General features: G+C 39.4%; 1 protein-coding gene across 1 annotated transcript in view; it reads left to right on the top strand.

Moving 5' to 3' along the window:
• Positions 1-14,290, top strand: part of LOC135472994 (COMM domain-containing protein 5-like) — a 46,447-nt gene extending 32,157 nt beyond the window's left edge. Inside the window, exon 7 of the mRNA XM_064752757.1 lies at positions 9,144-14,290. Within this exon, the coding sequence (XP_064608827.1) occupies positions 9,144-9,245 (102 nt within the window). The 3' untranslated portion in view covers positions 9,246-14,290. The remainder of the gene's footprint in view (positions 1-9,143) is intronic.
• The last annotated feature ends 235 nt before the right edge of the window (positions 14,291-14,525 follow it).

Genomic DNA, 14,525 nt, shown 5'->3' with positions numbered 1-14,525 from the left:
ATCACCAGGGCATGCCAAAGTAGCCAATCACTGCAGCTGCTGAGCTGATCACATGTGCTACACCTGCATGTTTGTTAGTTTCTCTTACAAACTGACATCGGGAAGGTGAAATTGAGCTGGAATCTCTGTGGCGCTGTCCATGCAGCTGGCCAAATCAATTTCTGAACATTTGGTGTACTGGTGTAGCTATCAGGAAGGAAGTTTTTTGCAATTTTAACAAGCTTCTCTATCTGACTTTAAAGCTTGAATGTTAGAAAAAAAATCTGTTTTCAGTATCAAAGGATGATATTAAAATAAAACCTGAAAATCTTTGAAATGGTGGAAAATATGGATTAACCCAGAAATATTTCCTGTTTAAGAAACATTTACGTGATCGGAAAGCCTTGGGAAAACAGGAAATTTTTAAAAGCATGAACATAAGACAAAATATAAAGGTGGATTTTCACTTTTGTTTTATGCCAAGTTTGGATTTTTAATGTCGCCCCATCCTTAAAACACAAAATACAGTTGGTGTCGTTTGAATATATAAATATAAAGTTACTCATTTTGCCTGATTCTGAGAGTCCTGAAAAAAGTGTTTGATATCTGTTTGAAAGTAAAATATTCTTGGAAATATGTACATGTCCGCACTAAAAGTTATTTTTTATGATTTCTATATGCCATTAACAATGCATTTGTGTGTTTGTGTATTGGGGGGGGGGGGATTTTAACTGTTATTTATAAAGATGCATTATTGCCTTTGTTCATACTTAATCATGCAGTTTTATCATTTACTGCCACTACTTACCCCGTTTTCCTCAGGGAGGAGTAAATCGTATGATCTGTTGGAGTTACGAAATCTCTTTTTCAAAGAAAGAGCAACAGTGCATGCCTTGATCTATGGGCATGCTGAATTCAAAACTGCTTCAGTCAGCCTGGCATACAAAGGTGATATCACCTTCAGGAATTTACACATAAAAATGATCAACAACCAAGGGATACTAGAATGAGTAGATTGTTTTACTGTGGTTTTCATGCTTGAAGGATCAGCTACCCAGCCCTGGTTACACACAAAAAGGTGTCTAGTGACAGTGTACTATATGTCCTGTATAAACTTGTACCTTATCTCTGTGTTTTATAGAACACATAAACATGCTTGTCATCACAGTGAATCAGAGAAGAAGTTAAAACCCAGGAGAAACACCAAGTCAGCAATATAAACTATATGCAAAAGCCTGAACACTTGAACATTAACATGGTACATGCACATGGAATTGCTGTGGGTTATGTATTAATATAAGTGTTATAAATCTAATCACATTGTTGAAATTTAACACAAAATTAAAACATACTAATAACAAAACTGATGTGTTTAATATCATGCGCTACCAATTCATAGTTCTGATTATGTTCTTGTAGAGGGTTACAGGATCTCATAAAAAGATGACATTTAATGTATTGATTTATTCATTTCATGGGTGTAGCCGTACTCAGGAATACTTCATTTATACAACTGTGGCCAGCATTACATGAGGAGGAAAGCAGGCAGAGCACGTGGGAAACCCACAACCATCTGCAGGTTGATGCCAAATCTTCCCATGTGTGAGCAGGGAGGACGCCGGCACGAGCTGAACTCACCGTGATCGCATTAGTGAGAGGCTTAATCCTGAGTCAATATGCTGCACTTGCACTTTAAGCACTAAGTCATAACGGCATTTAATGTACATGTACGTTGAGCAGTTTAATAGCTTCTTTAAAGACTGCAGTATGATTTTTTTCAGACTACGCACACTTTTCAAAATGTGTTATACATGTATGGATAGTAACACCACTAGTACAGCTGAAGAAAATTCATGTTCTGTTAAGGTGTACTATTGGTCTCTGAATGCTTAGGCACTTACTGGACAACATTCTGGCTTTTACAATCTTTAGGGCTGTCATTGTCAATCACGAAACTGTCTTTCACTTAAGTCAGAACATTTAACTGTACTAAAATTGTGACCAGTTTTAAAATTTTTTTTTGTTAATACAAAGATTTGGCTGAGACTTTCATCATAAAAATGAAAATTAGTGTTTTTATTTCAGTTTTCGTTCATGAATAACAGAACAAATAAAAACTAAGTCAGACTTAAGTCCAAGGCAACTTTGTGCTCCTGGGCTCCTGGGCTCCTAGGATATTGATGTTCTGTAAGGTTAGTTGATGCATATGTTCTAGTAAAAGGAATGTGTGTTATAATCTGGTTGCCCTTGCAAGGGACTGTCATCCAGATAAGGTTGTCGGCATCATAAGCGATCAATGCATAACAGAAGTATGGGAGACATCGTGTTGAGGCTCTGTATGATCAGACATCATGTTGAACCCTATCAGCAGGGGCTCTGCATGATCAGATATTGTGGTGAACCCTATCAGCAGGGGCTCTGTATGATTAGACTTTATGTTGAACCCTATCAGCAGGGGCTCTGTATGATCAGACATCATGTTGAACCCTATCAGCAGGGGCTCCATATGACCTGACATCGTGTTGAGCCTTATCAGCAGGGGCTCTGCATGATCAGACATCATGTTGAACCCTCTCAGCAGGGGCTCTGCATGATCAGATATTGTGGTGAACCCTATCATCAGGGGCTGTCTATGATCAGACATCATGTTGAACCCTATCAGCAGGAGATGATCAGATATTGTGTTCAGCCCTATCAGCAGGGGCTCTGTATAATCAGACATCATGTTGAACCCTATCAGTAGGGGCTCTGTATAATCAGACATCATGTTGAGCTCTATCAGCAGGGGCTCTGTATGATCAGACATCATTTTGAGCTCTATCAGCAGGAGATGATCAGATATTGTGTTCAGCCCTATCAGCAGAGGCTCTGTATGATCAGACTTCATGTTGAACCCTATCAGTAGGGGCTCTGTATAATCAGACATCATGTTGAGCTCTATCAGCAGGGGCTCTGTATGATCAGACATCATGTTGAACCCTATCAGTAGGGGCTCTGCATGATCAGATATTGTGTTCAGCCCTATTAGCAGGGGCTCTGTATGATCAGACTTCATGTTGAACCCTATCAGCAGGGGCTCTGTGTGATCAGACTTCATGTTGAACCCTATCAGCAGGGGCTCTGTATAATCAGACATCATGTTGAGCTCTATCAGCAGGGGCTCTGTATGATCAGACATCATTTTGAGCTCTATCAGCAGGGGCTCTGCATGATCAGACATCATGTTGAGCTCTATCAGCAGGGGCTCTGTATGATCAGACATCATGTTGAGCTCTATCAGCAGGGGCTATGCATGATCAGACATCATGTTGAGCTCTATCAGCAGGGGCTCTGTATGATCAGACATCATGTTGAGCTCTATTAGCAGGGGCTCTGTATGATCAGACATCATGTTGAGCTCTATCAGCAGGGGCTCTGCATGATCAGACATCATGTTGAGCTCTGTCAGCACAGGCTCTGTGTGATCCAGCTGCACCAGCACACTGTATCTACAGGACAATGCATGCAATGCGGCCTTCACACAGAGCAGTGCTGTACAAGATTAGTGCACCACTAGATATTGTTATACTAATGGGTTATTGCAATAGTTTTTATCAATTGGGAATAAAGTCTAATTTGTGGTAAAAGACAAAAACAGATGTACATGTATGTGTGTGTTCTCTCATCATTTCTAATGAATAATATGACAATTGTTGTATTTGTTGGACAGTCCTCTGTCGTGTAGAGGAGGTAATTAGAACAATTATTCTAGTGACCAAAATGTAATTATTTAAAACCCTATATCAAATGACCTGGCATTCGTTTTCTGTTGAGGACAGATTTAAAATAATACAAGAATAAGCATCCTGGTGAAGTTATGTAAACGTGTGACATTAGGTTATGTAAGGCCTCTCAGATGACAGGTTATAACAATGACATACAGGTTCTGCTCTTGTGCTGTCATGGCTTTGTAAACTTATTTGTGTGTACCTGAGTACCTTTTAATTTATGTGGCAATTATTTTATGTTGTTCCAGTAAGGCTAAGAAAGGTTAAATGGGAAGCCAGTGCTGTTCTCCACAAGTTCCAGGGACCGATTCCACAAAGCCATTTCTTACTTAAGTCAAATTTTAAAATCTCTTCACAGCTGTTAGTTTGTAGTATTTGAAATTTGGACACATTTCTCTTAAAATAATATGGATGAGGTGGACAAAAATTTAAATTTCTGAAGTGGAAAAATGCGCTTTTTCAAATTTTTTTGCATTTGTCACAAATGGCTTTGAGGAATTGGCCCCAGATTTGTAACTTTTAGCCTTAACCTAAGAATAAGAGCTGAACTGGAACCACCTTTGCAGGACCCAATTGGCCTTCTGACTGAACCTCTATGGATTTGATATCCCTGTGCTCTGACTGTCATATTTCTGATTATGATATCCCCACTGACGATCATATCCCTTACTTTGAATGACTGACATACCCTCTCTTTCACAGTCTGATATCCCCTCACTGTATGTGATATCCCTTATTTCTGACTTTATGATATCCCCTTGCTGTGACTATGATATTCCTTCTATCTGACTAAGATATCCCCTCACACTGACTATGAGATCCCCACACTTTCACTGGTATTGCCTTATTCTGACTGTGATATCCCCTCAGCCTGACTATGAGATCCTCTCACTCTGATTGATATCCCCTCATTCTGACATTATGATATTCCCTAACTCTGACTGGTATTCACTCATTTTGACTGATATCTCCTCACTCTGACTAGTATTTTCTCATTCTGTCTGATATCCCCTCACTCTGACATTATGATATTCCCTAACTCTGACTGGTATTCACCCATTTTGACTGATATCTCCTCACTCTGACTAGTATTCCCTCATTCTGACTGATATCCCCTCACTCTGACATTATGATATTCCCTCACTCTGTGATATACCCCCACTCTGTGATATACCCTCACTATGTCTGATATCCTCTCACTCTGATCTTATGATATCCCTCTTTCTAACTTTATTATCCTCTCTCCCTGACTGTGATATGCCCTCACTCTGACAGTCTGATATGCCCTCACTCTGACAGTCTAATATGCCCTCACTCTGACAGTATGGCAACCCCTCACTCTGACAGTATGGCATCCCCTCACCCTGACAGTGTGGCATCCCTTCACTCTAACAGTGTGACATCCCTTCACTCTGATGGTCTGTCATCCCCTCACTCTGACAGTCTGATATCTTCTCACTCTGACAGTATGGCATCCCCTCACTCTGATAGTCTGATATGCCCTCACTCTGACAGTCTGATATGCCCTCACTCTGACAGTATGGCAACCCCTCACTCTGACAGTATGGCATCCCCTCACTCTGACAGTGTGACATCCCTTCACTCTGATGGTCTGTCATCCCCTCACTCTGACAGTCTGATATCCCCTCACTCTGACAGTATGGCATCCCCTCACTCTGACAGTCTGATATGCCCTCACTCTGACAGTATGGCAACCCCTCACTATGACAGTGTGGCATCCCCTCACTCTGACAGTGTGGCATCCCTTCACTCTGACAGTGTGACATCCCTTCACTCTGACAGTATGGCATCCCCTCACTCTGATAGTCTGATATCCCCTCACTCTGACAGTGTGGCATCCCTTCACTCTGACAGTGTGGCATCCCTTCACTCTGACAGTGTGGTATCCCTTCACTCTGATAGTCTGACATCCCCTCACTCTGACAGTCTGATATCCCCTCACTCTGACAGTATGGCATCCCCTCACTCTGACAGTCTGATATCCCCTCACTCTGACAGTATGACAACCCCTCACTCTGACAGTATGGCATCCCCTCACTCTGATAGTCTGATATCCCCTCACTCTGACAGTATGGCATCCCCTCACTCTGATAGTCTGATATCCCCTCACTCTGACAGTATGACAACCCCTCACTCTGACAGTGTGGCATCCCCTCACTCTGACAGTGTGACATCCTTCACTCTGATGGTCTGACATCCCCTCACTCTGAGAGTCTGATATCCCCTCACTCTGACAGTATGGCATCCCCTCACTCTGATAATCTGATATCCCCTCACTCTGATAATCTGATATCCCCTCACTCTGATAGTCTGATATACCCTCACTCTGATAGTCTGATATCCCCTCACTGACATCCCCTCACTCTGGTCTGACATCCCCTCACTCTGACAGTCTGATATCCCCTCACTCTGATAGTCTGACATCCCCTCACTCTGATAGTCTGATATCCCCTCACTCTGATAGTCTGATATCCCCTCACTTTGATAGTCTGATATCCCCTCACTCTGGTCTGACATCCCCTCACTCTGGTCTGACATCCCCTCACTCTGGTCTGACATCCCCTCACTCTGACAATCTGATATTCCCTCAGTCTGATAGTCTGATATTCCCTCACTCTGATAGTCTGACATCCCCTCACTCTGACAGTCTGATATCCCCTCACTCTGATAGTCTGATATCCCCTCACTCTGATAGTCTGACATCCCCTCACTCTGACAGTTTGATATCCCCTCACTCTGACAGTCTGATATCCCCTCACTCTGACAGTCTGATATCCACTCCCTCTGACTTTATGATATCTCATCCATTTTTTATGGGCCATAAACCAATGATAGGAAAGCATACGATGAGTTCATGCATGTTATAACATGTGAAAAATACACACATAAAAACTTAATGATGCCTTATTTAGTAGTACATAACCTTTGTTATTATGTTATGAAACCCACAGAATGTATGCACCCTTGACCCATGCATTCAGTCACACGGCTATTAACTCCTTCCATATATACCTCAACTTGAAAACATAACTTTCGAAATAGATTTAATTAAACTCAGTATATATATTTAAAATTTAATGATTGTAATTAATGATATTATGTGAGAAATTTGTGAAATGTACAAAGTCCATATTTGTTATATGTCTGAAAATTTAATTAACCCGATAAAGCTAATTTTTAAGTTTGTAAATTTGGAGTTGTCTGCACTACGTGTGATGTGATTTTGACACAGTTATGACAGAAGGAGGTCTTCATCAACCTACAGTTTTTATTATCACGAAATTAATTACTTGGGGTGTTTCTAGAATTCTTTGTCTCGAAGCACACTCGTGTAATTGTGGTTATATTAAAACGCTACTGTAGATTAGACATATGTTGTGGTGATATGTGGGAAATATTTATGTCTCTCAAAATACATTGTTGCCCTTGGTGTTGAAGTGACGTACATGTACAGGAAGCAGTGTGTGTAGAATGGCGAATGAGCTAAGCCCTGGGTGAGGTTTTACGTAACGACATCAGTCAGCGTGACTGCATTCTCTAAACCTGTGGCCATTGTCAAGCAGTAATCAAGCCCAAGGCTTTGTACATGTGGCTGGTCTTATGAGACATTAACCCACACCATAGATTCCTGGGAAATTTCAGAGGAAAAAATGTTATTTGTGGCAATACAGCGAATATTTACACATAAAAGAGCTGCCTTCAAATAAATGAGCAATTATTTGTGATGTAAAACAAGAATATTGCACATTCACTGTTTGTCACCACTATTGTACCACTGAATACCAACCTGCAGCAAATGTGATATTTCACGTGCAGTTTGAACACGAGTTACATGCAGAATTTCCACAGTTGATTGCCTCGTTACCTTCAAGACCTGAATGCTACAAATCACACTGCACCTCATTTGCTGCACACTCTAGTAATGGCGCTACAAAACTAGAAGATAAATTCTGTAAATAAATTGAAACAAAGAAACAAATATTGTCCTGACATGTTTTCTTTCGTCTTTGATAATCCTTGAAACATTTGTTTTATATCACATACAATACACTTTAATCATGTCATAATTGTCTGCTGACAAAATTGAGCCAGACATGCATATTTCATCAGGTATGTATTCAATCGATGTATACGTTTGCATGATATGAACGAGATAATGTCTCACTCAGTTTACATGATTTACTATATCGCCTTCACCTCTTTGCTCATCGCCCTTTTCATTCATCGGTTGAAGCTGTCAGGAGGCTAGACTGAGTATCATTCGCTGTGCTCACCAGCCTTGAAACGATATTCAGTCTGGCTCGACTGCTGTGTAGTTTACAGAAATGGGATACGCACCATTGAACGTGGCATGGTAAATTACATATAGAAATGTTTTATGATAATTTTCAGTTTCTTTTCCGACTTCGGGTAAATGTTAAACCTTTCAATCAAATGTATTGCCATATTTGGAATTAACTGCACTTATGTGAAAATGGAACATAACTGATATATGACTCACCTGGCCAATTAAACATGGCCACAGGAGACTGGTTTATATAAAAATCAAAATGAAAATAAACATAAGATCAACAGAAAGTCTTGGGAAACCATTCTATGTTAGGATGAAGCCTGTTGAAGCAGTTGTTTTGGAGAAGTTTTCTGAAGAAATTGTAACTAATCCAGTTTGGCTGCCAGGTCATGTGACCTGTAACCCCCAGTTTTTTTTCACCAGTGCATCACTTATTATTGTGTAATATAAGATGGCAAAGTTTCAGAAGCAGTGCTATAATAGTTTGGTTGGGATTCGGTGCAAAATTTTGGAGAATAATAATCTATGAAACAAAAAACAATTAAGTTTCAACCCTGAATGACTTGAACTGCTAATGGGTTTCTGGTGCCTGATTGTGTGGATTTTTATTAATTTATTCATTTGACACTTTTTATCACTCTTTGCTTTCTGTGCAGTAACACAAATATTGCCTGCGTTAAAATTTGGTGTGCAGATTCATTCTGTAAAACCTTTGATCAAATTTGCAAGCCAGCCTGTTCTGTAGTTTTGCCTATTTAGGTGTAATGAATTTTAGGAATCTGATTGGTCATTTGTTTCCATGCAGTAAGTGTTCCAAATACTAGTCTTGTCAGAATTTCTTAACATTTTGGGGGGGGAAGGTTAATCTTGTGGAACCTGAGATCGTTCCAAGACAAGTCAGATTCGTGCGTAAGCACACTTGTTTAACAATATCCTTGAATCTGTACAACAACCTCTTCAAATAGTCAGATTATGAAAAAAAAAAAATTCTCTGCAGACTCTTTGTGTGGCCTCACAGATCAATTTTGAATACAAGCTAGATCGATATTTAGTCTTGTATGTAAATGCTGTGAATGTTATTTCAGGTCTCGGTGGCTAGATTCCATGAGTTGAGGTACAGCGTGGCGTTTGTCCTGAAGGAAATGGAGGAGTTAGAGAAGAGAAGTATCCTAAAGATACAAGATTGATCAGAGAATCTCTGACAAATCATCAGATGTCTACAGCGACTCTATACTCCTTCACTATTGGATGTAAACCGGAAAAGATAATGCATTATAGGCCCAGCCAGAGAGTTGGGTTTTGGAGGTATATCTGCATTGACAGGATAGGACAAAGTGAAACCGCTAACGCAGAAACTTCTGTAAACTGCTCCAGCATTATATTAAATATCATTTTATCAACATGTTTATATAACACTATAAAGAATATATATTATGATCTAATTTCATACTGTTGCCTTTTCTTAAAGGTTACAGATTCAAGGTGGATAGATCCAGGAATGTTGGCATCAAGAAGGCAGTAAAATCAGTAATGTTAGGGTTATGGCAACAAAGGGAGTAAATTCAGTTATATTTATAGGAATGTGTCCACAAAAGCAGTAAAACTTGTTGTTTTAGAATTATGTCCACAAAGGCAGTAAGGTCAGACTAAATATGTTTAATTGAATTGATGACAAACTTTGTTGTCAAAGGCAGTAGGATCATGATCTGTTTTATGCTGAGATTGCTGAGAAAGACAGTAGGTCATCTCTTACATGTATGTTTGGATCAGTCCTTAAGAGTGAAATTTATCCATAACTAAGTTATTTCCACAAGATATGCACAGGGCAACATTTGGAGACATCTTTGAGTATCTTGTCTGTCTTGTTCAAGAAGGGAAGAGTGCAAGGAATTCTGGACTCATCAAAGGCACTGGTTACAGCTAACATACATGTACATGAATAATCATTTAAGCAGATTTAATCAGCTCCTTAATGGAAAAAAATTGAGGCGACGGTGTTGTGTCATAAAGGACTTCCTGGCCACTTCACAGATTATTTCAAAAGTCCCAGGTGTTAACTAAACACCTGTGAAACTTTGCAGCCTTGGGCTGATTTCTTGACGTGAACCAAATTGCACCTTCATATAAATTAGAATTCATGCGCTTTTACGAATATGGGACATTTTTGAAAGAAATTTTATCATTTAAGTGCATGTTGATTGTAAGTAACACTTATGCACCATGTAATGTAGGTGTAACAAGATTCCAAAGTAGAAATAAAGTTAGTTGTGCACTGTACACACAGCAATATATTTACATGCACAGAAATTCGTATGAGCTTTATATTTGTCTCTCTGCCATCGTCCTACAAGGTAAATGAGGCGTAAGTCGTAATAAAGTTATTACCTGAAAACATGGTGCTTTTAAGCATTTTCTCTGCTAAAGAACAAGTGGGTAGGTTAGTTCCCATGCAGCGAGTTAAAACTGAGGTGGACTGACATTATGATAAATGGCTTATCAGCATGTTCATGTGTCAAATTCCCGCTGATCTATATGGGTTTGAGAAACATAAACTGACCCATAGGATGATGTGGTTGACAGCATCCTGTGGGTCTACAGCTGCTGAAGACAATGGGTGCAAGCGTGACTAACATATAGATCACAGATTATGTAATATAATTACTGGCACTTCTTATCAATACTTAATACTTCAGAATGCAATGCAGAAACTGTATTGTAATTATTCGTGTTGCTGGCATGTGCCATTGTTTATTGGTAGATGTCTGTTAAGTGCTTTCAGTTCTATTTAATGAACAAAAGATTATGGGTTTTTATACCCCCCACAAGATCTTTCAGCGTGCATCTGTCTCTATTTTGTGTACTGTTTTCATATATAGACCAATTGCAGCAACCCTAGAAATGTGAGATGAGTTAAAAAGTCATTATTTCCTTTCTATTACATCACATTTGTGTTTTCAGAAACAAATATACAGTTAAGTGCATTTTAAATCTTAAAACATATTGTACAACAAAACACACATGAACTGCAACTTTAGGCATGACAAATGTATCACGCCAAACCCTCATCAGCCAAAGATGGCTCTCTCTGTGGCTTGACAGGCTGAGGGAGAATTAGATCATTGAGAATTTTTAAGGGGCCAAAATATTTAAAAAGTTTTGATACTTCTCAGGTAACGCATTAAGTTGACATGCTGACAACACACACACCTAACATAATTCCTCGCTGTCATATGACTGAAAACTTGTCAAGTATTACTTAAAACCCCAAGCGTACATAGTCAACAGCAACCAGGTCCCCAATTGTTTGTTTTCTGAACTAATGTATGAGCGAGAAAGTTCATGAATGAACTAAAATTTACTTAACGTTTTGCTCAGCGTTGTATGTATGTATGAAATGCTCATTGATGTAGGAGTCTGCTTTTCGGAGAATGTCTGGTGGATGATCTGCCTGTCAATAGCTTTGATTCTGCGATATACGCGTCGCAATTACAGATGATATTGGACATCGCTAGCCTGTGATTCTGGGGATATACGAGTGGCAATTATAGATGATATTGGACATCGCTAGCTTGCGATTCTGCGATATACGCGTCGCAATTACAGATGATATTGGACATCACTAGCTTGTGATTCTGCGATATACGCATGGCAATTACAGATGATATTGGACATCGCTAGCTTGTGATTCTGCGATATACGCGTCGCATTTACAGATGATATTGGACATCGCTAGCTTGTGATACTGTGATATACGCGTTACAATTACAGATGATATTGGACATCGCTAGCCTATGATTCTGGGGATATACGCGTGGCAATTACAGATGATATTGGACATTGCTAGCTTGTGATTCTGCGATATACGCGTGGCAATTAAAGATGATATTGGACATCGCTAGCTTGTGATCCTGCGATATTCGCATCGCAATCACAGTTGATATTGGACATCGCTAGCTTGTGATTCTGCGATATACGCGTCGCGATTACAGATGATATTGGACATCGCCAGCTTGTGATTCTGCGATAAACGCATCGCAATTACAGATGATATTGGACATCGCTAGCTTGAATTAAATGAAGAAGGCGTGGATGAGCTTTACACACTTCCCTGCTTGTTTCAGTTAAACATTCGCCTTTTGTTACGATGAAATGACTTTCTGCTTGTCTGTTAAAAGGTCAAAATGTGAGTCTTGAAGGTGTATGTGACTCACTTAACTAAGTAGTTAGATGACAATGCCTCATTATATATCGCAAAACACGTATAAAATATTCATAAGCTCATGTTACTGTGGGTATTAATTGATGTGTAGTGTAGATTTTACGTCACGATTGTGTAATCCACCCCTTCAGGTAGAATCCATTAAGCTTCATGCTGATTAATGCGTGTGACATGCCTATGCTAATGTTCACAGTAAATCATGTAGAGCCTCATAGATGGCCTTGTCATCTGACAGCTATTGCCAATTTCTTGCCATTTGTCATCTCATCATGTGTCTTCCTTGTACAGACGTGAACTGCGCCAGTTACGGAGATGAATTATCTTTATTATTCATTTAAAGTCTTTCTGATAATTATTTCAGCTGGCGTCAAGGCATAATTATCCGTATTCTGGAATGTGGTGTTAATCATGCAGCCTGTTCAGGTCGGCTCTTCCCGGTTTCTGCCCACCGTAATGCTGGCTAACAACGTATACGTGAAATATTCTTCAGTAAAACATCAAGCAAATAAATAAATACTTTATTTGAAGACCACTTGTCTTGATGAAACAGTACCATACTGCATACAAGCCTGCAAGTCACATCAGTAATATTGCATACAAGTCTGCACATCACGTCAGTAATATTGCAAGCAAGTCTGCACGTCATGTTAGTAATATTGCATACAAGCCTGCACGTCACGTCAGTAATATTGCATACAAATCTGCACGACACATCAGTAATATTGCATACAAGCGTGCACGTCACATCAGTAATATTGGATATACACTAATATTGTTAAACACTAATCAAATAAACAAATAAAGTACAGACATACATTCTAGATAACGGTCATCCACACTTCGGATTCACATTACAATCATTTCACTACCACATATGTTTTCAAGAAGCAAGAATGATAACGTCTAAGGCTCTATGTAGCCCCTAATTTTTTATGAGTAATAAGCATTACTGTCTACTAGTTTATCCGAAGTCAAGGAAAGCAGACATAAAATCTACATGTGATGATCCGTCAAAATCTGGATCTTTCTAGTCCAGGAGCCCTTCTAACTGGCATATGTACACATAGCACCTCCATTGCAAGCTGGATGTGGTTGTATGGCATGGTTAGGGGATACGGGTACATAATTTTGAGCTTGAAGCTGACGAATTTTCTACATAAACATGGAGGAAAATCGGTGCGCTCATGTAGTCTTTAAAGCTTAGTCATGAACAGTTTTCAACTGGCACGACACTTCAGTGTGGCATGGAACACTTACAACTGTTGCATATAACGCTTACAAGAGGTGCTCAGAACACTTTTCAAAGCATTGCTTTGAACACTTTTCAAAGTGCTGCCTAGAACACTTTTCAAAGTGCTGCCTAGAACACTTTTCAAAGCATTGCATAAACACTTTTCAAAACATCTCGCAATACACATCTAAAACCGCTGCACAGAACACTTCAAAGTGTGCGTTGCATAGAACCCTTTCAAAGTGTGGTTACTCGATCCACCAGCCCTAAAGTATTTTGAGAGTATAATTTTCGTTCCATAAGTATGCGTTAAAACAGCTGCATTAATTTGTCAGAGAAATGTGATGGTTATTTTTTCAGCCTTTCAAATATCTCTGTTTATGAGTGACTAGTGAACTAGCCATGTTATTTCCGACTGGATAGGCTTACTTGTCGAGGTTGTTAAGCGGAATGTCACAGCTGAAGAGTCTAAACTCCTGTCAATGTCAAAATATGGGGACAGAGGGATAAATAACAAATTACTAAATTATTAATGGATTTTGAATGACGCAGAAGTAAAAGTTTCACCAAATTACTGATGTGAGAAAACAACGTACCGGTACTTCAACTGGTGCATGTTTCACATGCAGTCATTCAGCATAACACAATAGGCACCCTGTACACCATTCACAGTTCAAACTGAGATCCTCCCACGATAATGCTGGCCGCCGTTGTGTAAGTGAAATATTTTTGAGTACGGCGTAAAACACCAATAAATAGAAATTCAGGAATTTCTCAAGAAATATTCGCAGAAATCTTGTTTATTCGTACATCAACACAAATATTTACTGGCGTTACTAACTCTAGATACAGAATGATCCTTTTAATAAACAATATATCTATATATATATATGCACGCAGAGGTTGCTCGACTGAGATATGGAATACAGACCAGAATTCCGCACATCGTTTGTCACACACATTGCAGTTATGGATATAATTGCGTACCGGTATAGCGAATTTTGTGCAGGTGAAGCA

The sequence above is a fragment of the Liolophura sinensis genome, chromosome 8 (assembly GCF_032854445.1).
Source record: "Liolophura sinensis isolate JHLJ2023 chromosome 8, CUHK_Ljap_v2, whole genome shotgun sequence".
Taxonomy (NCBI): Eukaryota; Metazoa; Mollusca; class Polyplacophora; order Chitonida; family Chitonidae; genus Liolophura; species Liolophura sinensis.
The sequence above is the reverse complement of the archived record's forward strand: the minus strand, read 5'-3'. Positions and strand labels throughout refer to the sequence as shown.